This window comes from Oncorhynchus keta, chromosome 34, assembly GCF_023373465.1.
Source record: "Oncorhynchus keta strain PuntledgeMale-10-30-2019 chromosome 34, Oket_V2, whole genome shotgun sequence".
Classification (NCBI taxonomy): domain Eukaryota; kingdom Metazoa; phylum Chordata; class Actinopteri; order Salmoniformes; family Salmonidae; genus Oncorhynchus; species Oncorhynchus keta.
The window spans coordinates 33,139,647-33,165,283 of NC_068454.1; the positions used below are offsets into that span (position 1 = coordinate 33,139,647).

The 25,637-nt window shown below is 42.5% G+C and overlaps 1 protein-coding gene across 2 annotated transcripts in view; it reads right to left on the reverse strand.

The window, feature by feature from the left end:
* The window catches only part of LOC118366971 (tyrosine-protein phosphatase non-receptor type 4-like), a 104,015-nt gene that overhangs the window by 47,565 nt on the left and 30,813 nt on the right, over window positions 1-25,637 (reverse strand). For both annotated transcript variants that reach the window (XM_052493723.1, XM_035749850.2), the window contains exons 2-7: window positions 21,910-22,064; window positions 5,260-5,367; window positions 3,943-3,985; window positions 3,761-3,839; window positions 2,945-2,989; window positions 2,698-2,750 (exon numbers count right to left, since the gene is read on the reverse strand). In XM_052493723.1, the coding sequence (XP_052349683.1) occupies window positions 2,698-2,750; window positions 2,945-2,989; window positions 3,761-3,839; window positions 3,943-3,985; window positions 5,260-5,367; window positions 21,910-22,047 (466 nt within the window). In that variant the 5' untranslated portion in view covers window positions 22,048-22,064. The remainder of the gene's footprint in view (window positions 1-2,697; window positions 2,751-2,944; window positions 2,990-3,760; window positions 3,840-3,942; window positions 3,986-5,259; window positions 5,368-21,909; window positions 22,065-25,637) is intronic.

The following is a 25,637-nucleotide window of genomic DNA, read 5'->3' on the forward strand; positions in this document are numbered from 1 at the left end:
GCATGGTATGTTCTTCTAGATTTAGTACATAAAACAACATTTATAAAGCCAACATTATCCCTTAGGTCTAATATGCTTAAACAATTCAAGTGCTTGCTATGTTGCAGAACAGTGATTACATTTGGGGGGGTTGACAAAAAAAAATGTATCTTAAGGGGGTTTAGCCATCAGTGACAGGAGTTGACAAGCCACAGAGCTGACAGCTACTCACAACATTCCAATAAAAACATTGGATAAAAGTAGCGACTCAGAGCTAGAAAATGGTATATCAGTTGAGGAACAATGGGAAAATAATTCTGCTTTGAAAGTTGATCAACTTGTAACCTCACTTTTGAGAAAATGGCCATTGAATGTTTTGGTACACCTACTGGAGAGCTCTACTTTGTCTACACCCATTCAGCATCTTTCACACCCTCTTAAGCTTTAGCCCCACCCATCTCTTTAAGGATTAACATGTGAGGCTATGTACTAAATGACCAAAGATTAAGACTAAAGGCTGGTTTATACTATGGTGTGTTCGTAATTGAATCTGTTGTACCAGATTGTGCTCTGGGTGTTCGTAAACTCAGTGTTAAGATTGTCCGTTCGTAAATTCAGAGCATTTCACACTCAGAGCGTTCAGCGCACACACTGGACGCTCTGGCCGAGGAGTAGTGTTGATCCGAGCGTTCTGACTAAACAGCAGTAGTCAAGCACCCAAACTAACTAGCTAACATTGGCTAGCTTGCTAGCTACTTCCAGACAAAAATGAGAGAACAGCTCACACTAACCATTTTACTCACCCTAGAAGAGCTGGTTAGGCCATTTATGTTAGCGTTGGTGACTGCAACTGTACTGCTGGCAATTTAATTACACTTTTTGCCAACGTTTACTGACACCGGCCATATTCAACGTGTGTTGAGTGTTCGTAAATTCATAAGTTATTCTGCGCTCTGGCACACTCAGATGAGAGTGCTCTGAAATCGGAGTAAATAGCCAGAGTGAATTTACCAGATACGTCTTTTGACAGTTGTCGCAGTGACACAAAGGGGATGCCGCCGTGAAATTCGAGGCATTATCAAGTGCTTGCAAAATTGTGAATTTGTGGTCCCAACTTAAACCCTCAAACTTTTACAGATTCACAATTGAAAGCATCCTGTTGGGCTGTATGACCGCCAAGTACAGCAACTGCACCTCCCGCAATCGCAGGGCTCTCCAAAGGGCGATGCGGTCTGCCCAACACATCACCGGGGGCAAACTACCAGCCCTCCAGGACATCAACAGCACCCGATGTCACAGGAAGGCCAAAAAGATCATCAAGGACATCAACCACCCAAGTCATGGCCTGTTCACCCCGCAATCGTCCAGAAGGAGAGGTCAGTACAGGTGCATCAAAGCGGGGACAGAGAGAGTGAAAAACAGCGTCTATCTCAAGGCCATCAGACTGTTAAATAGCCATCACTAGCCGGCTTCCACCCGGTTACACAGCACTGCACCTTTGAGGCTGCTGTCTTAGACATGGAATCACAGGCCACTTTAATAATGGAACCATAATCACTTTAATAATGTTTACATAGTGCTTTACTCATCTCATATGCATTATATTCTACTCTATTTTAGTCAATGCCACTCCGACATTGCTCAATCTAATATTTATATATTTCTTAATTACATTCTTTTACTTTTAGATGTGTGTGTGTGTGTGTGTGTGTGTGTGTGTGTGTGTGTGTGTGTGTATTGAATTATTAGATGTTACTGCACTGTCGGAGCTAGGAACAAGCATTTCGCAAAACGTGTGTATGTGACCAATAGCATTTGATTTGAGAGACAACAGCCTGCGCAAAAGACAAAGCAGAGCTCTGCGTTTTCAAATCATTAGATTCTCATCATGCAGCCTTACAATATATTGAAAATCGAAACATATTGCCCAACGTTTGTAGAACAACTAAAGCTCCATAAAGTCTAAACGAAGCATATAGGAGTAACTATTTCTTTGTTAAGCGCTCAACAAAGAATAGCCGCATGTGCGCACTCCCTCAAATAATTGAGGAAACACTTATTTTATTTAGCTTTGTTCAATTGCATTCTTCAATCTATAAAATAATATAATGCCACGGAATTATAAGCAAATCTAGTCTGCTAAATGAACTAGTGTAGCCCACAGCCATTTATGGTATGCTATTCTTTTCTTCAGAAATTATTCTCATATCATGTTTCTTTAGACCCGTCTAAAATATTGGAATTATTGTGAAGGTGTAGGCTATGTTGCATGGATTTACTAGACTTCTTGGCTTGTGTGTGTGGAAGCCAGGAGATGCTAAATGTGTTTGTTAATTAATGGTCAATTACCGTGAGATCGACAGTTATTTGCTTGACAATCACCGGCTGACGAAATTTCATGCCCGCCACAGCCCTAGGCGAGATAACTAAATAATACATTTGACGCCGTAAAACGTTATGCAAGTTGGCACACGACAAGGGACTATTGGAAAGTCCTGCTGAGTTCACTGACCCTCAGCTAAAAGCTTTCAACACAAATCCTCCTAGCCCCCTCACACTAAAAGCATTTGAGTCACATAGTGGCCAAACACTGTGCAGCCTCATATGACACAACAGAGATCAAATGGGTAAACTAACTACCAGTAGCTACATATCACTATTTATCACTACTGTTTATCGTGTGCGTCTCTGGAAGCACGCCTGGGGATTGGAACTTACATTGAACAGAGTAGGACGCCAGGAACGCGGCAGTGTTGTGCGGGCAGGGCAGTCTGTGGGCCACAAATCACAAACACACAAGTCATGACATTGATTCATTTGGATCAATATGAAAATCAAAGCTTTTATCAATGGCAGCTCTATTCGAGTAGTGTGTCAAAGTGCTGGGCAGGTAGAATTTGTAAGGTCACTAGAGCGGTGTGCGAGCGTGCTGCTGAACCAGTGTAAATAAGGACAGCCAACTCACCTTCCTGTCAGGATGTCCTGTTTGAGCTGGAGGAAATACTGGTACCTAGTGGAATAAGGAGAGCAGTTACACCAACAATGTGATAAACATGTCTCTATGATTATGGGCAATAGAACACACTTGGATAATCCACAATCCAATTAAAGTAGAATGACTGAACAGGACCCACTCACATGGAGCTTCTCTGATGCTTATTGCTTAGGCTACATTTCTATGACTTAACTTGTCGACTGTGTTGTGAGTAACTAATACTGAATTCATCTCATCATAGTGTGAGTGCTCATCAGCAGTGTTGTGTGATGTCTGGAATCAATGGTGCACATCCAGAACAGATCCATGCCTCTCTGTATCTTAGATATACAAAGTGGTACACTCACTTGATAAGGCTGGATGAGCAAGGAAATGCTTGAGAGCATAAATTGATTAAACAACACTGGAGTATCCAGACTGTAACTCTGTTTCTATTGACCATGTATGGAATCCCCAGCAATAGAGGCAAGGAGCATCCATGGCAAGCTACTCCCCTGTTTATGACTAGCTGTGTGCAAGGCTTCCAGCAGTGTAATTGGTCATTTTTTGGCTAATCTATGTACCATGACGATTCTAGTCTTTAACTGGTAGCGAGCTCTAAAACCCTGCGGGACCTATTCCTAACAAGTTTAATCTATTCATCCCCATTAGTACGATTAGCGGTTTAGGGCTTTGGTTAGTGTAATACTGGCCTATAGTTTAACAGTTACCCTGTGTAATTTGTCTCCTTATATGGGCATGACATGGCAGGTCCTTATCTAGTGTACTCTTTATTAGTATCCTTACCTAGTATACTCTTCCTGAAGTTTATTTGGGTCTGTCACAAAGAACTTCACTCTGAAGCTCAGATTATAAGGCGATCCCCCTATAAATGTACAATGAGACAGATTATTGTATTTCCACTTTAAAAACAACCACTTGCCTGTTAATCCATCAATTTCTGAGCAGTAGAATGAATGTTCACCTACTTTTTAACTGCTTCCTTATGGGTTTGTTTGGATCCAGCCACCTCTGTAAAATATAGATGAGGAGAAACTCAGACAAGTTCCTCAGCAACCCTGCTCACTCAATTATTCACTAGTCAGCCCCCTCCCACCTCTCACTTTACCTCATCCCACCTCTGCTTTCCATAAGGTAAATGCAGGCAGGGTCATATTGATCTGTAGCTAGATACTAGCTAAATACAAATTGACCACACTGTAGTGACAGTACACAGCATTTATGGAGTGAGGACTCTGCCAACAACGCGTGTTGATCTTAACACTGCATCAGTGTGGGTCATTGAGCAGCAAGCTGTGGTGTAGTAGTGTGTAGTGGCATGCAATGTGTCCTGTTAGCCTAAATCGTGTTGGAAGCCTGTATGTTAACAGATGAATTGTAGATTGGATTATATTGTCTTCAGAAAGTATTCAGACCCCTTTTGCTAAAATGTTTTAAATAAAAAAATAAAAGAATCCTGAATTTACACAAAATACCCCATAATGACAAAGTGACCGTGTTTTTAGAAATGTTCGCAAATGTATTAAAAATACAACAACCCTAAGCACACTGCCAGGACAACGCAGGAGTGGCTTTGGGACAAGTCTCTGAATGTTCTTGAGTGGCCCAGCCAGAGACCGAACTTGAACCTGATCGAATATCTCTGGAGAGACCTGAAAATAGCTGTGCAGCAACGCTCCCCATCCAACCTGAACAGAGCTTGAGAGGATCTGCAAAGAATGGGAGAAACTCTACAAATATAGTTTGCTGAGCTTGTAGCATCATACCAAAGAAGACTCTAGGCTGTAATCGCTGCCAGAGGTGCTTCAACAAAATACTGAGCAAAGGGTCTGAATACTTATGGAAATATAATATTAGCAAACATTTCTAAAAAACAGCTTTTTCTTTGTCATTATGGGGTATTGTGTGTAGATTGATGAGGGAAAAAACTTTTTTTTTCCCATTTTAGAATAAGGCTGTAACTTAAAATGTGGAAAGTCAAGGGGGTCTGAATTACTTTCCAAGGGCACTGTATGTAGAAGAATTGGTTCTAAACATATTTGACTCACTCCAACCCTCCCCATCTTAGTCATATTAATCCATCTCCATTTCTGACAGCAACACAATAGTCTACAGACTACATTTACCCATGACTGTTACACTACTAGATGTCCAAAAGGCACAGACAACTAAATTTAGGTGTGAGCAGAAAAGGCTACAATCAGTGACAATTGGAGACTGTAGGAAATGCGAGTGATTGATGAAACAACTTCAGTCAACACTAAGAGTCTGACCTAAGCACCTACCGGGCTGTCTGAGGATTCGTCGGCCAGATGCAGGCCGAAGTAGTCCCTTTCTGTCAGCTCCAGGTGCTTAAACACTACATCCAGTAAGACATGACCCTGGTCGTGTTTCTGTATAGGGGGAGAGAGGCGGGGAGGGAGAAAGATAATTACTCATGGGAAACATCTGATTGTGTGTGTGTGTACACACACACACACACACACACACACACACACACACACACGTTTTAGAACACCTACTCTTTCAAGGGTTTTTCTTTATTTTTACTATTTTCTACATTGTAGAATAATAGTGAAGACATCAAAACTATGAGCACACATGGAATCATGTAGTAAGTAAAAAAGTGTTAAACAAATCCAAATATATTTTAGATTTGAGATTCTTCAAATAGCCACTCTTTGCCTTGGACAGATTTGCGCAGTTGCCATTCTCTCAACCAGCTTCACCTGGAATGCTTTTCCAACCGTCTTGAAGGAGTTCCCAAATATGCTGAGCACTTGTTGGCTGCTTTTCCTTCACTCTGCGGTCCGACTCATCCCAAACCATCATAATTTGGTTGAGGTCAGGTGATTGCGGAGGGCAGGTCATCTGATGCAGCACTCAATCCCTCTCCTTCTTAGTAAAATAGCCCTTACACAACCTGGTGGTGTGTTGGATCATTGTCTTGTTGAAAAACAAAATGAGTCCCACTATCCCCAAAACGTGATTGGGATGGCGTATCGCTGCAGAATGCTGTGGTAGCCATGCTGGTTAAGTGTGCCTTGAATTCTAAATAAATCACGAGTGTCACCAGCAAAGCACCCCCAACACCATAACACCTCCTCTTCCATGCTTTATGGTGGGAAATACACATGCAGAGATCAAACGTTTTATCAAGGGACACCTGTTAATTGAAATGTATTCCAGGTGACTAGATCACGAAGCTGGTTGAGAGAAGGCCAAGAGTGTGCAAAGCTGTCATCATGGCAAAGGGTGGCTATTTAAAGAATTTTGATTTGTTTAACAGTTTTGGTTACTACATGTGTGTTATTTCATATTTGTGATGTCTTCACTACTATTCTAAAATGTAGAAAATAGTACAAATAAAGAAAACCCCTTGAATGAGTAGGTTTTAGAAAACCTTGGACCGGTAGTGTATGTCAAATTAAATTTTATTTGTCACATTTAAGTCATTTTTAAGTCATTTAGCACGTGCCAAATACAACAGGTGTAGATAGACCTTACCTTGAAATTCTTAGTTACAAGCTCTTAAACAACAATGCAGTTCAAGTTAAAAAAATTTAAAAAAATTAAATAATAAATTAAAAGTAAAAAAATAAAAATAACAAGGCTATATACAGGGGTACGGGTTAGTCGAGGTAATTAGTACATGTAGGTAGGGGTAAAGTGACTATGCATAGATTTGAGGGGGGGGGGGTCAGACTGTTTTCACTTCTCCAAGTTAAATCCACATGTCACAAGTCTCCATGATAGCCAGGCCGGAGTGGTTGCACTGTCTGTCTACCTTGGCTCAGTCCCATTAGGGACAGTGACAACCACTTGTCTCCGTTCTGCGCTCTCCTCCCCCAGCTTCGCCTGAGACTCACATCACAGCAGTGTTGTGCCAGTGAGTGGATGGTGGTGGTGTTGACACACAGCTGAGACTGCAGAGTCTGTTGGGTCCATGTCACAGCCCCAGGCAGCAGACTGGCAGCTCTGGGCTGTTGACTGTCAATTACGCGCTCAACCCTGGCCAGAGGATACCAGAGGGCGACACCTCTCTCTCCCTCTGGCTGGCACTGACCCTGCTGTGTTAGCCACTGCAGGATTAGTAGGTCCCTGTGAGAGACTTCAGCTTTCTAAATCACCAGGTCAATATAATCAAGTGATCTGAATGAGAGGGAGACAAAGACCGCAGAGTGATGGTAACTTTTTATAGGCCCCTTAAATATTTTATTTATCCAACCTGGAACGCTTTCCTATTGGTCTATTAACAAATTTACCGCATCGGTGTAACACAACGGAAAGCCAAAATTCACACCCATGCAACCCTGCGGATTAGAATATCCTGCGAAGATTGTATTTTCAACCAGCAAGTAACAAATCATTTTCCCTTCAACTGAGTGACGATAAATCATGGTCTAAATGCTTTCAATAAAGAGTACTGGTATGTGAACCCGTCAACCCTTGCTCAGCATCTCTACTCCTCTCATGTTCTAATCTAGACGGAAAACAAGCCAAACAAGGAGCTCTTCAAAATCCCAAGAAAGATAACGCTGCCGTTGCTTCTAGAGCTGATATGAGAGATGAAGATGATTCATAATAAAGGTAGTGGGAGGTGTAGTGGGAGAAGGAAATGAGGAGAGGAGCAGAGGCGGCGGTGAGGAGCGCCACCTGACAGTCTAGGATTCCCCCGGGGCCTGTGCCCTGGTACCCTCGACAATGGGCCAATCAGATGTCTCTGTTGAGAACAAAACACTGGTAAAGTTATGCATGGGAACCTGAGCCAGACGTCGCATGGAGGGCAAACAGAGTCACACACCATCTCCACATCACCCTGGGGGATGTGACTGTGTCTCTGACATATATCTTGGGTACTGTAGCAGCATGGAATTCAACATTCACACAGCTGACTCAATGCTCGATGTAGAGTATGGAGACCAATTAACTGTGTGGTTGTTGTGCTTTTACAACCAATAGGCTAGGCAACACGGAAATAGTCTCTCACAGGCCTACAGAAAACCAAAATGTTCAGCTGTAGGCTAGTTGCGCCAAGACAAAACCTTGGTAAAATAATTTGTCATTGTCGGTTATTCTTTAAAAAAAGTACCCACTGCCGAGAGTAGAGGACTGGATTTTGGAGCCTAAATTTCACATCACGAAAATAATTTTCAGCCAGCATGGAATTGTGACATTACCTAATCTATTACATTTCAATAACTTCTATGTTATTTGCTGCTCCCTGACTGTCTGAAGTGGTTGTTCTAACTGGATGTGGGCCCTTTCTTTTGTGTTACTCTAGCAAGCTCTCAGGCTGCCGTCTCCTCCTCGCTGGCTTTCTAAAAGCCTCAGGACACATGTGCAAATGCAGCCAAACAGACGCACATACACACACGTTGATAGGACAGCACTCTGAAGCATGGGAAGGAGGTTCATTTACACAACTCTTATCTTCTCATTGCATGCTAGTTAACTTGCTGACGTTTGTCTCAATGTTGTTATCTTAAGACTGGGTGGACACTGAGGTAATTAGAATGAATGGGAAAGTTAGATTAACACATGTCTTGAAAGATCCTTCAGTTATCTGGGAGGCAACTTGAGAGAACTTGACTAGAGGGCTAGCCCATCTGTGGAGGAGAATGGCAATGGGCCTATTCTGAGATCCCCACTGAAGACTGGGTGAGTGGGGGGGTGAACGACTCGGTAGGCAGGGCCAAACAACCAGTCTTGTGCTGATCTTCATCAATCGTCACACTGTGAGCCAGCGCCTAAGAAGGTGAGGACTGGACTAGCGAGGGAGGAGAGGGGGAATGTTAGGGTCAATGCAGGCCAGGGGTCTGAATGAAAGATCTCTAAGGTAGATGTGGTGTCAATGCACAGAAGTCTGTGTATGAGAAAACAAGTATGAACATAAACATACAATATAGAATTCACATTTAAAACATACTGTACATGGTTGCAATCACAAGACATAAAGCTAGATGGATCTCTAGTAAAGTCTTTAAAACGAGGCTTGGGGCACTGCTAGCGCCTAAGCCTGGAGGAATGAGGGAAATGTGGAACGACATGAGGCAGCTTGTCCAGGTGCAGCAGAAAACAGATACACGGGTAGAAAATAAGATCAGCTTGATTGTCGCTCTCTGATCTATTGTCGGGGGCCAAGTTAACCTCACCTTTCATGTAAAAAAGTAATGACCATGCTTTTAAGGGGAAATTATAATTAGTTTGGGATTTTGTCAAAGAGGCCCTTTAACTACTTACCAAGTCAAATGAACTCTTGGACAAGATTGAACTTCACTCAATTTTCTAGTTTTCCCCTTTAGTTAACACTAGCAACATTTCACTCTACTGTGGGAATTGTGATCAAATCAACGCATTAGCCACTTTCAATGTAGCATACCTTAAACTATGCAAGACATAGTATGCAAAACTAACTTTGCCAGAGATTTTGTTGTAGGCAGAGCGCATCGGAGTAGGACAGGCACGACTCGGGCCCACACTCTCCATAGACCGGTGCCCCATAAGCAATCAGAGCTGCAGTAGGCCTATATGGAAATAGCCACTGCCAAATGGATCTGTGCCATTCATCTTGAACTAGACTGTGTTAAGGCTACAGTATGAGCAGTTGCGAATAGATGTTTTGAGATCAAAGCGAAAGCTACATGTAGCCACGTGTGCATATTTGTTCATAATATTTGCTAGTTAGTGCGTTATTAACCATGTTATAGCTCATTTCTAGTCAAATGGTTGAGTGGTTGCTTCCAACAAGAGCACAAAATGTATGCATTTCTAGCCAACTTTGAAAAGCAAGTCAAGTTTGTCTTAAAGGGGCAGTGTTGTATTTTGAGACATCTTGAATAAGCTAAGTAGCTAATAGGCAGAGCGTAGCATAATTTGTCTGATTCTCTAATAATGGTATGGGAATAATAATGAACCGTATTTTGCAAAGTGATTTCTTGAATCAACCAACATTTTCAGTCACCATGACTGAGGAACAAGTGGATAAACAGGTTAATTTCAAACGTCTCATGGTATGTATGCCTACATTGAACACCACACATTGGCTGCTACTGTCGGCTGAATGATGGAAATAGCTGTTCTATGTTAAAATGTTATAGGATGGATGTACTCAAAGTTTTTGATGGTTGACCACTCTGGTAGGCCTATATTATGATCAAAAAGCCAGAGTTGCCTACTTGGCCACTTAAAACAAACGTAAAGCAGGCACAGCCTTACATGCTGACAAAACCAGGCATGTGAATGTGTCCACATACTGATTTTGTCCATCCACACCAGAGGCGATTAGGACACGCTGGTTGAAATATCACAAAACCAACTCTGAACCAACTATATTAACATTTGGGGACAGGTAAAAATACACAAAAACATTCATGGACATTTAGCTAGCTTGCTGTTTGTTGCTAGCTAATTTGTCCTGGGATATAAACATGGGAGTTATTTTAACTGAAATGCACAACACCTTTATTCTAGATCTTTGTAGACTTTTGACCCATTTTGAGTCACACAATTTTGCTCTACTTTTTTAAATGTATTTATTTATCCAACCTTTATTTAACCAGGTAGGCAAGTTGAGAACAAGTTCTCATTTACAATTGCGACCTGGCCAAGATAAAGCAAAGCAGTTCGACACGTACAACAGAGTTACACATGGAGTAAAACAAACATGCAGTCAATAATACAGTAGAAAAATAAGTCTATATACGACGTGAGCAAATGAGGTGAGATAAGGGAGGTAAAGGCAAAAAAGGCCATGGTGGCGAAGTAAATACAATATAGCAAGTAAAAAATAAAATACATTTAAAAAACACTGGAATGGTAGATTTGCAGTGGAATAATGTGCAAAATAGAGAGAAATAATGGGGGTGCAAAGGAGCAAAATAAATAAATACAGTAGGGGGAGGGGTAGTTGTTTGGGCTAAATTATAGATGGGCTATGTACAGGTGCAGTAATCTGTGAGCTGCTCTGACAGCTGGTGCTTAAAGCTAGTGAGTGGGATAAGTGTTTCCAGTTTCAAAGATTGTTGCAGTTCGTTCCAGTCATTGCCAGCAGAGAACTGGAAGGCGAGGTAGCCAAAGTAAGAATTGGTTTTGGGGGTGACCAGAGAGATATACCTGCTGGAGCGCGTGCTACAGGTGGGTGCTGCTATGGTGACCAGCGAGGTGAGATAAGGGGGGACTTTACCTAGCAGGGTCTTGTAGATGACCTGGAGCCAGTGGGTTTGGCGACGAGTATGAAGCGAGGACCAGCCAACGAGAGCGTACAGGTCGCAGTGGTGGGTAGTATATGGGGCTTTGGTGACAAAACGGATGGCACTGTGATAGACTGCATCCAATTGATTGAGTAGGGTATTGGAGGCTATTTTGTAAATGACGTCGCCGAAGTCGAGGATCGGTAGGATGGTCAGTTTTACAAGGGCATGTTTGGCAGCATGAGTGAAAGAGGTTGTTGCAAAATAGGAAGCAAATTCTAGATTTAACTTTGGATTGGATATGTTTGATGTGAGTCTGGAAGGAGAGTTTACAGTCTAACCAGACACCTAGGTATTTGTCGTTGTCCACATATTCTAAGACAGAACCATCCAGAGTAGTGATGATGGATGGGCGGGCAGTTGCAGGCAGCGATCGGTTGAAGAGCATGCATTTAGTTTTACTCGTATTTAAGAGAAATTGGAGGGCACGGAAGGAGAGTTGTATGGCATTGAAGCTCGTCTGGAGGGTTGTTAACACAGAGTCCAAAGAAGGGCCAGAAGTATACAGAATGGTGTCGTCTGCGTATAGGTGGATCAGAGACTTGCCAGCAGCAAGAGCGACATCATTGATGTATACAGAGAAGAGAGTCTGTCCAAGAATTGAACCCTGTGGCACCCCCATAGAGACTGCCAGAGGCCCGGACAACAGGCCCTCCGATTTGACACAGATAAATATCAGATAAATAGTTGGTGAACCAGGCGAGGCAATCATTTGAGAAAAAAAGGCTATCGAGTCTGTCGATGAGGATGTGGTGATTGACAGAGTCGAAAAACTTGGCCAGGTCAATGAATACGGCTGCACAGTATTGTCTCTTATAGATGGCGGTTATGATATCGTTAAGGACCTTGAGCGTGGCTGAGGTGCACCCATGACCAGCTCTGAAACCAGATTGCATAGTGGAGAAGGTATGGTGGGATTCGAAATGGTCAGTAATCTGTTTGTTGACTTGGCTTTCGAAGACCTTAGAAAAAGGCAGGGTAGGGTAGATATAGGTCTGTAGCAGTTTGGGTCAAGAGTCCCCCCTTTTGAAGAGAGGAATGACTGCAGCTGCTTTCCAATCTTTGGGAATCTCAGACGACACAAAAGAGGTTGAACAGGCTAGTAATAGGGGTTGCAATTTTAGAAAGGGTCCAGATTGTCTAGCCCGGCTGATTTGTAGGGTTTCAGATTTTGCAGGTCTTTCAGAACATCAGCTGACTGGATTTGGGAGAAGGGGAAATGGGGAAGGTTTGGGCGAGTTGCTGTGGGGGGTGCAGTGCTGTTGACCGGGGTAGGGGTAGCCAGGTGGAAAGCATGGTCAGCCGTAGAAAAAGGCTTATTTAAATTCTCAATTTTAGTGGATTTATCAGTAGTGACAGTGTTTTTTTCCTATCCTCAAGTGCAGTGGGCAGCTGGGAGGAGGTGTTCTTATTCTCCAAGGACTTTACAGTGTCCCAGAACTTTTTTGAGTTTGTGTTGCAGGAAGAAAACTTCTGCTTGAAAAAACTAGCCTTGGCTTTTCTAACTGCCTGTGTGTATTGTTTTCTAGCTTCCCCGAAAAGTTGCATATCACGGGGGGCTGTTTCATGCTAATGTAGAGCGCCATATGATGTTTTTGTGTTGGTTAAGGGCAGTCAGGTCTGGAGAGAACCAGGGGCTATACCTGTTCTTGGTTCTAAATTTCTTGAACGGGGCATGCTTATTTAAGATGGTGAGGAAGGCATTTTTTTTTTTAAATAACCAGGCATCCTCTACTGACAGGATGAGGTCAATGTCCTTCCAGGATCCCCCAGGCTCGCTGAAGTGTTTCAGGGAGCGTTTGACAGTGATGAGTGGAGGTCATTTGACCGCTGACCCATTACGGATGCAGGCAATGAGGCAGTAATCACTGAGATCTTGGTTGAAAACAGCAGAGGTGTATTTAGAAGGCAAGTTGGTTAGGATGATATCTTTGAGGGTGACACGGCTCGAACATCCGGGTTGGCAGAGAGTGCTAAAGCAGTGAATAATACAAGCTTGGGAGGAGGCTTCTAATGTTAACATGCATGAAACCAAGGCTATTACAGTTACAGAAGTCATCAAAAGAGCGCCTCGGAATAGGAGTGGAGCTGGGCACTGCAGGGCCTGGATTCACCTCTATCACCAGACTTAACAGAGGAGGAGTAGGATAAGGGTACGGCTAAAAGCTATGAGAATTGGTTGTTTAGAACGTCCGGAACAGAGAGTAAAAGGAGGTTTCTGGGGCGATAAAACAGCTTCAAGGTATAATGTACAGACAAAGGTATGGTAGGATGTGAATATAGTAGAGGTAAACATAGGTATTGAGTGATGAGAGATATTGTCTCCAGAAACATCATTGAAACCTGGTGATGTCATCGCATGTGTGGGTGGTGGAATTGAAAGGTTTGATAAGGTATAATGAGCAGGGCTAGAGGCTCTACAGTGAAATAAGCCAATAAACACTAACCAGAACAGCAATGGACAAAGCATATTGACATTAAGGAGAGGCATGCTTAGTTGAGTGATCATAAGGGTTCAGTGAGTAGTGAGGTTGGTTGGGGTAACGGCGATTCAGACAGCTAGCCAGGCCATCGGTAGCAAGCTAGTGTAGGACGGTGGTCTGTTTTTAGCCACTTAGTGCACTTCCGTTAGTAGATTAGTGAGGTTCCGTGTTGTAGAGGGGATCAATCCAATTGGCAAAATAGATATAGTTATAGTGACCCAAGAAAAATAGTCCGAGAGACCTATTCAGATATCGGCTGCTAAGACAGCTAACGATTAGATGGGCCGCAGATGGGCGTTCAGGTAACATCGCGACGGAGGAGCCAGATGGATAACTCCCTCGTGCAGATAATGTCGGTAGTCCAGTCGTGAAGGCCCGGTGGGGTCTTTTTCTGTGGACTTTATATGGCGGTTGGCAACCAACTTTAAGGTGCATTATCACCACCAACTGGACTGGAGTTTGGACCTCAGTTCAGCTTTCAATCCCCCACGTGGTTAAATGCTCCTAAAAACCAATGAGGAGATGTAAAAGGTGGAACTAGCAGCACGTCAAGCGTCAAAAATAGAAACAATTTCTATTTTTGCGCCTGGCAACGTATGACGCGCGTAAGAAGTTTGGATTAAATTATTAAATGGATGAAATTAATAACATGCATGTGTACATTTATTTTGCAATGCTCGTGCACGCAATGCAGACGTTGTGGTCAGCATGTCAGTGTTCACAGTAAACCCGCAACGGGAGTTGCACATAATTTTCACAACGTTCAAGTTCACGCTCAGCAGACCTGACATTTTCTCAGTGCTGAAAAAAAATAAAGGGAACATTGCTCGTGGAAGGAAGTTGCTAACTAGCGTTAGCGCAATGACAAAGTCCTGTAGACTCGCAAAACAACCTAACTTCCTTCATACGTGATGCAGACCAAAAAAAAAAAAAAAAATATCCAATTAAAATACAAGTTTGACCAAATCCAGTCCCTTCGCTTTGGGAGTCCAGGACCCTGGGAAAATAAATATATAAGACAAAACACACATCCCGACAAGAGACACTACATAAAGAGAGACCTAAGACAACATGGTATCAGCACAGAACATGGTACAAACGTTATTGGGCACAGACAACAGCACAAAGGGCAAGAATGTAGAGAGAACAATACACCACGCAAAGCAGCCACAACTGTCAGTAAGAGTGTCCATGAGTCTTTGAATGAAGAGATTGAGATAAAACTGTCCGGTTTGAGTGTTTGTTGCAGCACATTCCAGTCGCTAGCTGCAGCGAACTGAAAAGATGAGACACATGGATGTGTGCTTTGGGGACCATTAACAGAATGTGACTGGCAGAATGGGTGTTGTATGTGGAGGATGAGGGCTACAGTATATACAATTGAAGTCAGAAGTTAACATTGACATTTTTCACAATTGCTGACATTTAATCCTAGTAAAAAGTCCCTGTCTTAAGTCAGATATGATCACCACTTTATTTAAAGAATGTGTAATGTCAGAATAATAGTAGAGAGAATGATTTATTTCAGCTTTGATTTCTTTCATCACATTCCCAGTGAGTCAGAAGTTTACATACACTCAATTAGTATTTGGTAGCATTACCTTTAAATTGTTTAACTTGGGTCAAACATTTTGGGTAGCCTTCCACAAGCTTCCCACAATAAGTTGGGTGAATTTTGGCCCATTCCTCCTGACAGAGCTGGTGTAACGGAGTTAGGTTTGTAGGTCTCCTTGCTCGCACATGCTTTTTCAGTTCTGTCCACAAATGTTCTATAGATGAGGTCAGGGCTTTGTGATGGCCACTCCAATACCTTGAATTTGTTCTTTTTGCCACAACTTTGGAAGTATGCTTGGGGTCATTGTCCATTTGGAAGACCCATTTGCGACCAAGCTTTAACTTCCTGACTGATGTCTTGAGATGATGCTTCAATATATCCACGTAATTTTCATCCCTCATTATGCCATCTATTTTATGAAGTGCACAAGTCTCATGCAACAAAGCACCCCCACAACATGATGCTGCCACCCCCGTGCTTCACGGTTGGGATGGTGTTCCTCGGCTTGCAAGCCTCCCCCCTTTTCCTCCAAACATAACGATGGTCATTATGGCCAAACAGTTCTATTTTTGTTTCATCAGGCCAGAGGACATTAATCCAAAAAGTACAATCTTTGTCCCCATGTGCAGTTGCAAACCGTAGTCTGGTGTTTTTTAATGGCGGTTTTGGAGCAGTGGCTTCTTCCTTGCTGAGCGGCCTTTCAGGTTAGGTTGATATAGGACTCATTTTACTGTGGATATACAGTGAGCACCATAATATATTGGACAGTGAGTATTTTATTTTGTTATTTTGGTTCTGTACTCTAGCACCGAGTTTGAAAGGATACACCGACAATGAGGATGAAGTGCAGACTGTCAGCTTTAATTTGAGGGTATTTTCATACATATCGGATGATCCATTTAGAAATGACAGCACCTTTTGTACATGGTCCCCTCATTTTAAGGTACTGCAAGTATTTGTTGAATTGGCTTCGCAGATATGTCGTTGTGTATTCATTTGTGACGTCAGTGAATGCAGGAGAGCTGTTGATGAATAGTATTGATTCTAGACTTTGCTGTTGCCTTTGGAGGTTGTTGTTGGGGTGTGACAACATAAGGAAGACAGCGGTGTCGATGCAAATGAAGCTGGCCGTCATAAGCCTCAGAAATGAATATCAATCAATAAGGAACATTGCAAAAAGCCTGATCAAAAACACTCTCCTGGATGCAGGTGTAGATGTGTCAAAGTCAACCATACTTAGAAGACTACACCAGCAGGACTACAGAGGGTACACTACAAGATGCAAACCACTGATAAGCCTGAACAGAAAGGCAAGATTACAGTTTGCTAAAAAGCACCTAAAAAGAGCCCCAAGAGTTCTGGAAAAAAAGTATCATGCCAGATGAGACAAAGATTAACATGTACCAGTGTGAAAGCAATAGGAAAGTGTGGAGAGAAAAAAAAAAGACATGCCCATGATCCAAAGCATACCACCTCATCTGTGAAACATGGTGGAGGGGGTGTTATGGCTTGGGCCTGTATGGCTGCCAGTGGAACAGGCTCACTTGTCTTCATCGATGATGTGACTGGAGACAGAAGTAGAACAATGAATTCTGAAGTCTTCAGAAATATTTTATTTGCTCAGATAAAATCAAATGCCTCCAAACTCATTGGACGGCAGTTCATCATGCAGCAAAACAATGACCCTAAACATACTGCTAGAGCAACGAAGGGGTTTTTGATGGCCAAAAAGTGGAAATCTTTGACTGGCCAAGTGAATCACCAGATCTGAATCCAATTGAACATGCATTTTACATGCTGAAGAAGAGACTGAAGGCAGTAAGTCCCTGAAACAAGCAGGAACTGAAGATGGCTGCAGTTCAGGCCTGGAAAAGCATCACCAGGGAAGATAACCAGCATCTGGTGATGTCGATGCATCGCAGACTTCAAGCAGTCATTGCATGCTAAGGATATGTGACCAAATATTAACATTGATTACTTTATTCTACATTATGTTAAACTGTCCAAAGTTTTGATGCCCAAAAATGGGGGGACTACGTACAAAATCTATAATTTCTAAACTGTTCATCCGATATGTATGAAAAGACCCTCAAATTAAAGCTGACCGTCTGAAAGGATACAATGAGGGTGAAGTGCAAACTCAAAGTGCTAGAGTACCAAACCAAAATAACAAAAAATGGTGACTGTCCAATGAATTATGTGGCTCACTGTAGATACTTTTGTACCCGTTTCCTCAAGCATCTTCACATGGTCCTTTGCTGTTGTTCTGGGATTGATTTGCACTTTTCGCACCAAAGTACGTTCATCTCTCGGAGACAGACGGCGTCCTCTTCCTGAGCAGTATGATGGCCGAGTGGTCCCATGGTGTTTAAAGTTACTTACAATTGTTTGTACAGATGAACGTGGTACCTTCAGGTGTTTTGAAATTGCTCCCAAGGATGAACCAGAGGTCTACAATTATTTATTAAGTCTTGGCTGATTTATTTTGATTTTCCCATGTCAAGCAAAGAGGCACTGAGTTTGAAGGTAGGCCTTGAAAAACATCAACATCTACAACTCCAATTGACTCAAATTATGTAAATTAGCCTATCAGAAGCTTCTAAAGCCATGATATCATTTAAAGGTACGGTCAACTTAGTGTATGTACACTTCTGACCCACTGGAATTGTGATACAGTGAATAATAAGTTAAATAAATCTGTCTGTAAACAATTGTTGGGAAAATTGTCATGCAAAGTAGATATCCTAACTGACTTGACAAAACTATAGTTTGTTAACAAGAAATTTGTGGAGTGGTTGAAAAAAAAAATTGTTTTAATGACTCCAACCTAAGTGTATGCAAACTTCCGACATCAACTGTATCAAAGGGGGGAGTGAGGCCTAAGAGGGTTTTATAAATAAGCATCAACCAGTGGGTCTTGCAACGGGTATACAGAGATGAGCAGTTTACAGAGGAGCATAGAGCGCAGTGATGCGTTCTGTAAGGAGCATTTCTGGCAAATTTGAGTCAACCTTAATGGCTTAGTCCATCTGCATTTATTATATTAAAAACATCTTGATTGTTATTTAAAATTATTCACTCAAATTCAAAAAAAAAATTGTTGTTTAATATTACAAAGCATGTCATTGCCCTTTTAAGACACCATTGCCTCTAAGAACTCCGTTGCCCAACTACGCCTAAACCATGCTTCAAACTTCAGTTGTTTAAAAAAACTGCAGTTACTAAGCCCCGTGGGCAATTGTAGGCGTAGAGAAATGAATGGGGAAGCAATGGAAAGCTTTAATATTAATGATAGATTGGGGGTTCTGTCCATTTTATTCTTTACAACATTTCTAATCCACATACTTGTTTATTATTTTAACCTCTTTTTTAACAAAGGCCAAAACTGCTTTCAAAAGTGTTTTTCCCACGATTGCATTAAGAATTGTTGTGCACTGACTGCTTGTTAGAATACGTTTCCCTCCCTATGGCTCTCGCAACTCGAATGCGCCCCAAGATTAATATTTCTCTCACATTGAATACAAGCCGACTAGGTAAATAGGTCAACTATTCTACTATGGGGTCGTCTGATTTTGTTTTAATAACATTACATGGCAAAAACAGTAGCACTGGAAAGTCTCATTCAAAGCCTATACTTGATCACTCAGGATGTCTTTTCCAGCAGCTACACACAACTGTTTGAGTTGTGCACATTAGACTATTTAAAATTAGAGGTCGACCGATTATGATTTTTCAATGCAGATACCGATTATTGGAGGACCAAAAAAGTCGATACCGATTAAATCGGACGATTTTGTATCTATTTATTTGTAATAATGACAATTACAACAATACTGAATGAACACTTATTTTAACTGAATATAATACATCAATAAAATCAATTTAGCCTCAAGTAAATAATGAAACATGTTCACTTTGGTTTAAATAATGCAAAAACAAAGTGTTAGAAGTAAAAATGCATTATGTGCCATGTAAAAAAGCGAACATTTAAGTTCCTTGCCCAGAACATGAGAACATATGAACGCTAGTGGTTCCTTTTAACATGAGTCTTCAATATTCCCAGGTAAGAAGTTTTAGGTTGTAGTCATTATAGGACTATTTCCCTCTATACAATTTGTATTTCATTAACCTTTCACTATTGGATGTTCTTATAGGCACTTTAGTATTGCCAGTGTAACAGTATAGCTTCCGCCCCTCTCCTCGCTCCTCCCTGGGCTTGAACCAGCAACACAATGACAACAGCCACCATCGAAGCAGCGTTACCCATGCAGAGCAAGGGGAACAACTACAAGCAGGCTCAGAGCAAGTGATGTTTGAAACGCTATTAGCGCACTAACTAGCTAGCCATTTCACTTCAGTTACACAAGCATCATCTCAGGAGTTGATAGGCTTGAAGTCATAAACAGCGCAATGCTTGATGCACAACGAAGAGCTGCTCGCAAAAAGCAGGAAAGTGCTGTTTGAATGAATGTTTACGCGCCTGCTTCTGCCTACCACCGCTCAGTCAGATACTTAGATACTTGTATGCTCAGTCAGATTATATGCAACGCAGGATACGCTAGATAATATCTAGTAATATCGTCAACCATGTGTTGTTAACTAGTGATTATGATTGATTGTTTTTGATAAGATAAGTTTAATGCTAGCAAGCTACTTGCCGTGGCTTACTGCATTTGCGTAACAGGCAGTCTCCTTGTGGAGTGCAACAAGAGAGGCAGGTCGTTATTGCGTTGGACTAGTTAACTGTAAGGTTGCAAGACTGGATCCCCCGAGCCGACAAGGTGAAAAGCTGTCGTTCTGCGCCTGAACGAGGCAGTTAACCCACCGTTCCTAGACCGTCATTGAAAATAAGAATGTGTTCTTAACTGACTTGCCTAGTTAAATAAAAAGGTATAAAAAATATTTTTAAAATTAAAAAATATTTTAATATAAAAAAATAAATAGCTGCCCAAAAATACCGATTTCCGATTGTTATGAAAACTTGAACTCGGCCCTAATTAAATCGGCCATTCAGATTAATCGGCCAACCTCTCATTTGAATCCCTTTATCTCAACATCACTGTCAGTTCAGTGCACCCAGCATAAGTCTATTTGCAAAAAACAATTATTTGGGAATTTATTTTGTAGAACAGACAATTCTGTATCAGTCTCATCTCCAAAGCAGCATTTTTAAACAAACTCTCCAGAATCCATAGGACGGAAATCCGTCGCAGTGACAGAACTTTAACCCTGGACACAGGCCGGCAGGGAGAGAAGGGGGCAGGCAGGGAGAGGAGTCTCTTGAGTGGTCCCCTGGGAGGGGAGTTCTAAAGTGGGAGGCCAGGGGCTGAGGATATGGCATGGGGCTACACACACAGTCGAGCGTCACACTCACACCATGCTCGCACACCCTTTTAAGCTTGTCCAGAAAGCACCTCACAATGTATGCATGCATGAGCGTATTGTATAAGCACATACCCTACCTTTCCCCACTTTACACCCACCCAGACAACCAGGAATGAGAATATTTACATTGACCTGTCTGACACCAACAATCACTCAGGCCATTCCTTACTATCCCCTTCATCCCCCTCTCTCCTCCTCCCTTCTCTCATTCTCAAATCTCCACCTTGGATTATGAATTTCCACTCACATTCAAAAGATCAAAAGATCTGTATGTAAGTCACAACAAGGCTTGGTTAAATCTGATCAATTCAACACTTGTTACGCCAGGGACGGCTGCGTTTCCAGGAACCGCATAGTACAAATCGCTGTGAAACTGAGGGAGGAAATCAGGGAAGTTGAGTTTGATTCATTAAGCTGCTCGGCCAAGACCAGTCATGAACTCATGTTAAAGCTGGGCTACCGGGGCAACAGATGGAGATTATTAAAAAAAAAAAAAACATAACTCAGAAGTTCCATAATAACTGTTATATAACATGTGGGGACAGTTTGTGACTTTGTGCAACCGCTTTTATATTCCCCCTGACATTAAATATGATTCTGTGGCCATCTTTCTGAACAATGACAACATCGAGAGAAATGTCCTGTGGTGAACATTTTCTCTGTGGCTGGCTGCCGCGCTCAAATAACCTAGCAGCAGCAGCAACAACTGCTCTCTATCGGGAGGGAAAACAATGGTGTTGCAATCAAGACAGTGAACACTATGATTTACTGTCCCTGATTGGCACCCAGTGTGTGTATGTGTAGCTAGAAAGATGCTGCCTGTGAGCGAGTATGTACTTGAAATGGGCAGCACTTGGGGAGGCTCCTCTGAGTAGGAATGTCAGGCATTTCATGGTGAGAGGAGCTAGGGCTGCAGCCCTGGCCTAAACCCCCTTCCTTCTCCACCCTGCAGAGGGTGTCAGGAACAGCTGGGGGACATTTTCATCTTAGATTAACAACATGTTGTGGTCTAACAGTCCTGGAAATTTTATAGGGGAGAGAAGCACAATCTTGGCGGCAAAATAGCCCTGAAAGATCTACCACCGCAAGAGGACAGTGTTCGATAGTTGGAGAGCCAGAGTTTGTGTGTAGAGTTGGGCTGCAATACTGTACTACTCTGGGACATGGCCATTTAGTGTTTTCAACATGGTTAACACATTACAGTCGATCAGGAACATACTGTACACAAACATGAATATACTAGTTTGTTGTGATACTTACGTTAACTTTGAAGGATTGGACGGTGTTGTCCAAGAGAAGTATGTTGCAGACCACCTCCGTGTGCTGGCTGTCGCGTGCCAGCTCCGACGCCCGGACATTGTAAGATCTGCCAGCAGGCAACCGGAAACGTGCGGTCATTACGGTCCAACCAGGGTCTGCAACAGAGACAGAGAGACTAAGGAAGCGGACATTAACAACCTGGCCAATGCACAGATCACTGTAGAGTTGACAGGTACACTTTTCTTGTCAATTCGGTCTGGCAACACTCATACAGAATGACAGTTCTGAAATGCATTCTTTTGGGAATGAGTTAGAGGGCCGCAAAGTCCATCATACAGTACTACTGACATCAGCACTACGCTAACAAGCCTTTACACGCAGAGGGGGCAACAAGTGCTCCATCTGACAACAATTAAAATGAATAGGGAGTACAGCAGCCTACATGCTGAGTATAACTCCATGTGAACTCCGACAGAATTGCACCTCTAGGGATCAGCTACACTGCAGCAACGGAGGTCAAGGCACCTTAATTTAAACCTGATGGATCCATATGGAAGGCTTTTCCTTGCCTTTGAGTGGTTGTCACAAAATATCAGGAGGCATCACCAATGATGAATTTGAATGGGAGGAGATTGCCTGTGTGTGCAGAAGTGCTGAGTTGAACAGACATAGCAGGGGACCCCAGGGACCAAATCAAGTGTGCCGTGGAGTCACGAGAGCACTTGTTCCACGAACATACGTTGCCTGCCGCCCTAATGTGCTTAGTATTTCTGGGAATGTAAAATCTCCTATAAGAGGGTACCAGCTCTCCCGGATTAATACCACATTGTCCATCTCTTTCTACAACTCCCAGATATGTCTTTAACCTGTCATATAGAGGTTCTGGGTATTGTCTGATGGGTAGTTGATGAATAACTAAGTCGCTATGGATAAGAGAGCCTGCTAAAATGACAAATGCAAAATGAATGTCTTCAGGCGTATGCTAATGCATGATGGCAAAAGTGCTCTTAGGACAGGAGATACAGTACTTGGAAAATATAATCTTAGTGTTTAAGAAAGGCCCTGGGGGGCGATTACTTACAGCTCACTAGTCACGCATACGGTATGGAAAGAGGAATCTGATAAGATGCACATGTACAATAATATATTTTTTTAAGAATACCTTCCAAACATCACATCTTCAATATCTCCCAGAGTCAAGTAGAATCATGTTCACTGTAGTTGACATCAAACGAGCAGTGTCAGCAATGTGAAAACATGTCATCTCTGTAACCGGCAGACTCCCAGGCATGCAGCGGCTGTGTTTGCCCTCACAACCCTGGTGTCATATATGTGGGGCTCTACATCGAGTGGATGGAGCGGGTACGCCGGGCAGCGATGAGGTGAAGTCATGAGGAAGCGCCTTCACCGCAGCTCAGTGACACACAGCTGAGAGCTGTTCCCTTCAGCCTCTCAGCTAGGCTGTGGAGACTAAGACAACCATGACCCAAAAAGCTGTTTGTTTTTTTATCATTCTCACGGACAAAGGTTACCAGCTGTAATAAGAGAGTAAAACTACTCACGATGACAATATAAAAACTGTATACCAAATATATCACACATTTCTCAAACTATTTCAGTTCTAAATCAAAAGCAGTGTGTGTATATAATAATAATAATAATAATAATAATAACATTAGTCTCCACATCCCATCCCAATGAGAGAAGAACAAAGCCCAGTGAGTTAGCGATCCAGCAGGTCGGCTGGCCGCTCAACCGGGATCACTCCGCAAGAATGCTTCCATTATTGTTTCCTCCAGTCAGCAGAGCTGTGTGTGTGTGTGTGTGTGTGTGTGTGTGTGTGTGTGTCAAGCCTAATGACCCCAATGGGCTCCTCCGATGCTCTCGGCTTATAACAAACAGACAGCTCCCGTCTCTGTCCCCCATCTTCCACCGGCCAAACCCCTCTCCACAGTTACACCCATTGAATAGGTAGTGTGTGTGTCCTCACAACAAATACTCAGGTTGCGTCTCAAATGGCAACCCTTTCCCTTTATAGTGGACTACTTTTGAACAGAGGCCTGTGGGCTTTGGTCAAAAGTAGTGCACTATATAGGAAATTGGTTACCAGTTGGGATGCATCCCAAGGCTTAGGTCAGTCACAATGCAGACCAGAGGATAGTAGAAAAGCGAAGGGGAATCTGAAGATATCCTTTCCTCCCTGCTACAGTAACGTGTAGTATACTGTACACTGTTCACCAAAATTGGGCCACAGAGAAACAGGTGGTCAATTACAGATGTAGAGACTTGCGTTTCATCTTCATGTGGGGTGATATCGAAAGACAGTTGGACAGTGGTGCTAGACTTGGAGAATTCCTGCCAAGATTGCCAGTTGTGAGACAACTCAAGGATGACAATACAATTAAGAATAGAGGCTTGTTTGAGAAAACTAACAGCATGGGACTACCCTCCCTTGGTTGAGTACAAGAAAAAGCAACAATACAGGTTTGCTGTACTAGTATCTAGGACAGCACAGAGAATGGGCTCACAGACAACAGAGTGGGAAGAATGCTTGTTTCATGGAGAGGGTGTTCAGGGGTTGTAGGTAGCATTTGACCCTTGACTTTCTGGATAGCCAGACACCACCTATTATGTTGGATGCCTGGGGTAAAACCATACAATGTTAGTAGGGAAATGCCACTGTTTGTAGCTATGAGGACAATATAAATACCCTCACTCTACCACAAGCTTCCCTGGACTCCTGGTGACACACACTTCTACTGGCTGCATAGTGAATACATTATCCTTGACTGATGAATATCACTTAAGGTCTGTTCCCATGTCCAATCCATAGGTTCGGCCTATTCTATAGGCTGGTGTAAAACAACCACATTCAACACAACAGCAACACCAAACTGGAGTGCACTGTTACGCCTCATTTCATTTCAGCAAAAAGGACAACACTACAAATCCTAGTCCCAGGATAGCCATATTTATGATGAAGGTAAGCAGTTTGTTTTCTGGTCATTGTTTTTGGAGGACATTCAACACTGTTGCACTATTGACCTTAAACATATTGAGCTGGTGTCATCATTTTACCAAACACCTTGCAATGGAAACAAATATCCCAGCCGGCATTTGTAACAGGACACCAGCAACTGAAAAAAAACACTTCTAAAATGTTTTATTATGCAATCAGACAGAATAAGATCAGTGAAGGCATTGTGACAGTACATAAGCTACAATGAATCAATTTCTGACTTAGTGAGCAGGTACTTTGTGTCCCGGACAGCTATCATCTCAGACCTTCATAAAAAGATACATTTTTACAATCACACAAATAGCACTGAGTTGTGTCGTGCTCTCCCAGTCTCCAGTCTTCACTCCTCCCATTGTGGGTAAATGTTTGTTTTGTTTATGTTACTCTTTTAGAATAAATTCCGCCCATCACTCCCAAGCAAGGCCATTATGAAAATCATCAACTCCTCGAAGTAGGGCTGTGACAAATGTAAAATGTTCCTTAAATGTTTAACATGTGTTTTGTTGCATTTAAATGATAAAAAAATACAATTACATGTGAATTCACAGTGTAGATATTTTCCTGCGTATAACCCCTAGGTGGCAATGCAATTCCATCTACCGCAGCTGGCTACCAAAAGGCGCTCATCTTACTGCGGTCCCCCACCCACTCAGCAACTATGGTAATTAATGCTGTTTTTAGATTCTCTGCTGCGTACTGCGGGCAGCTT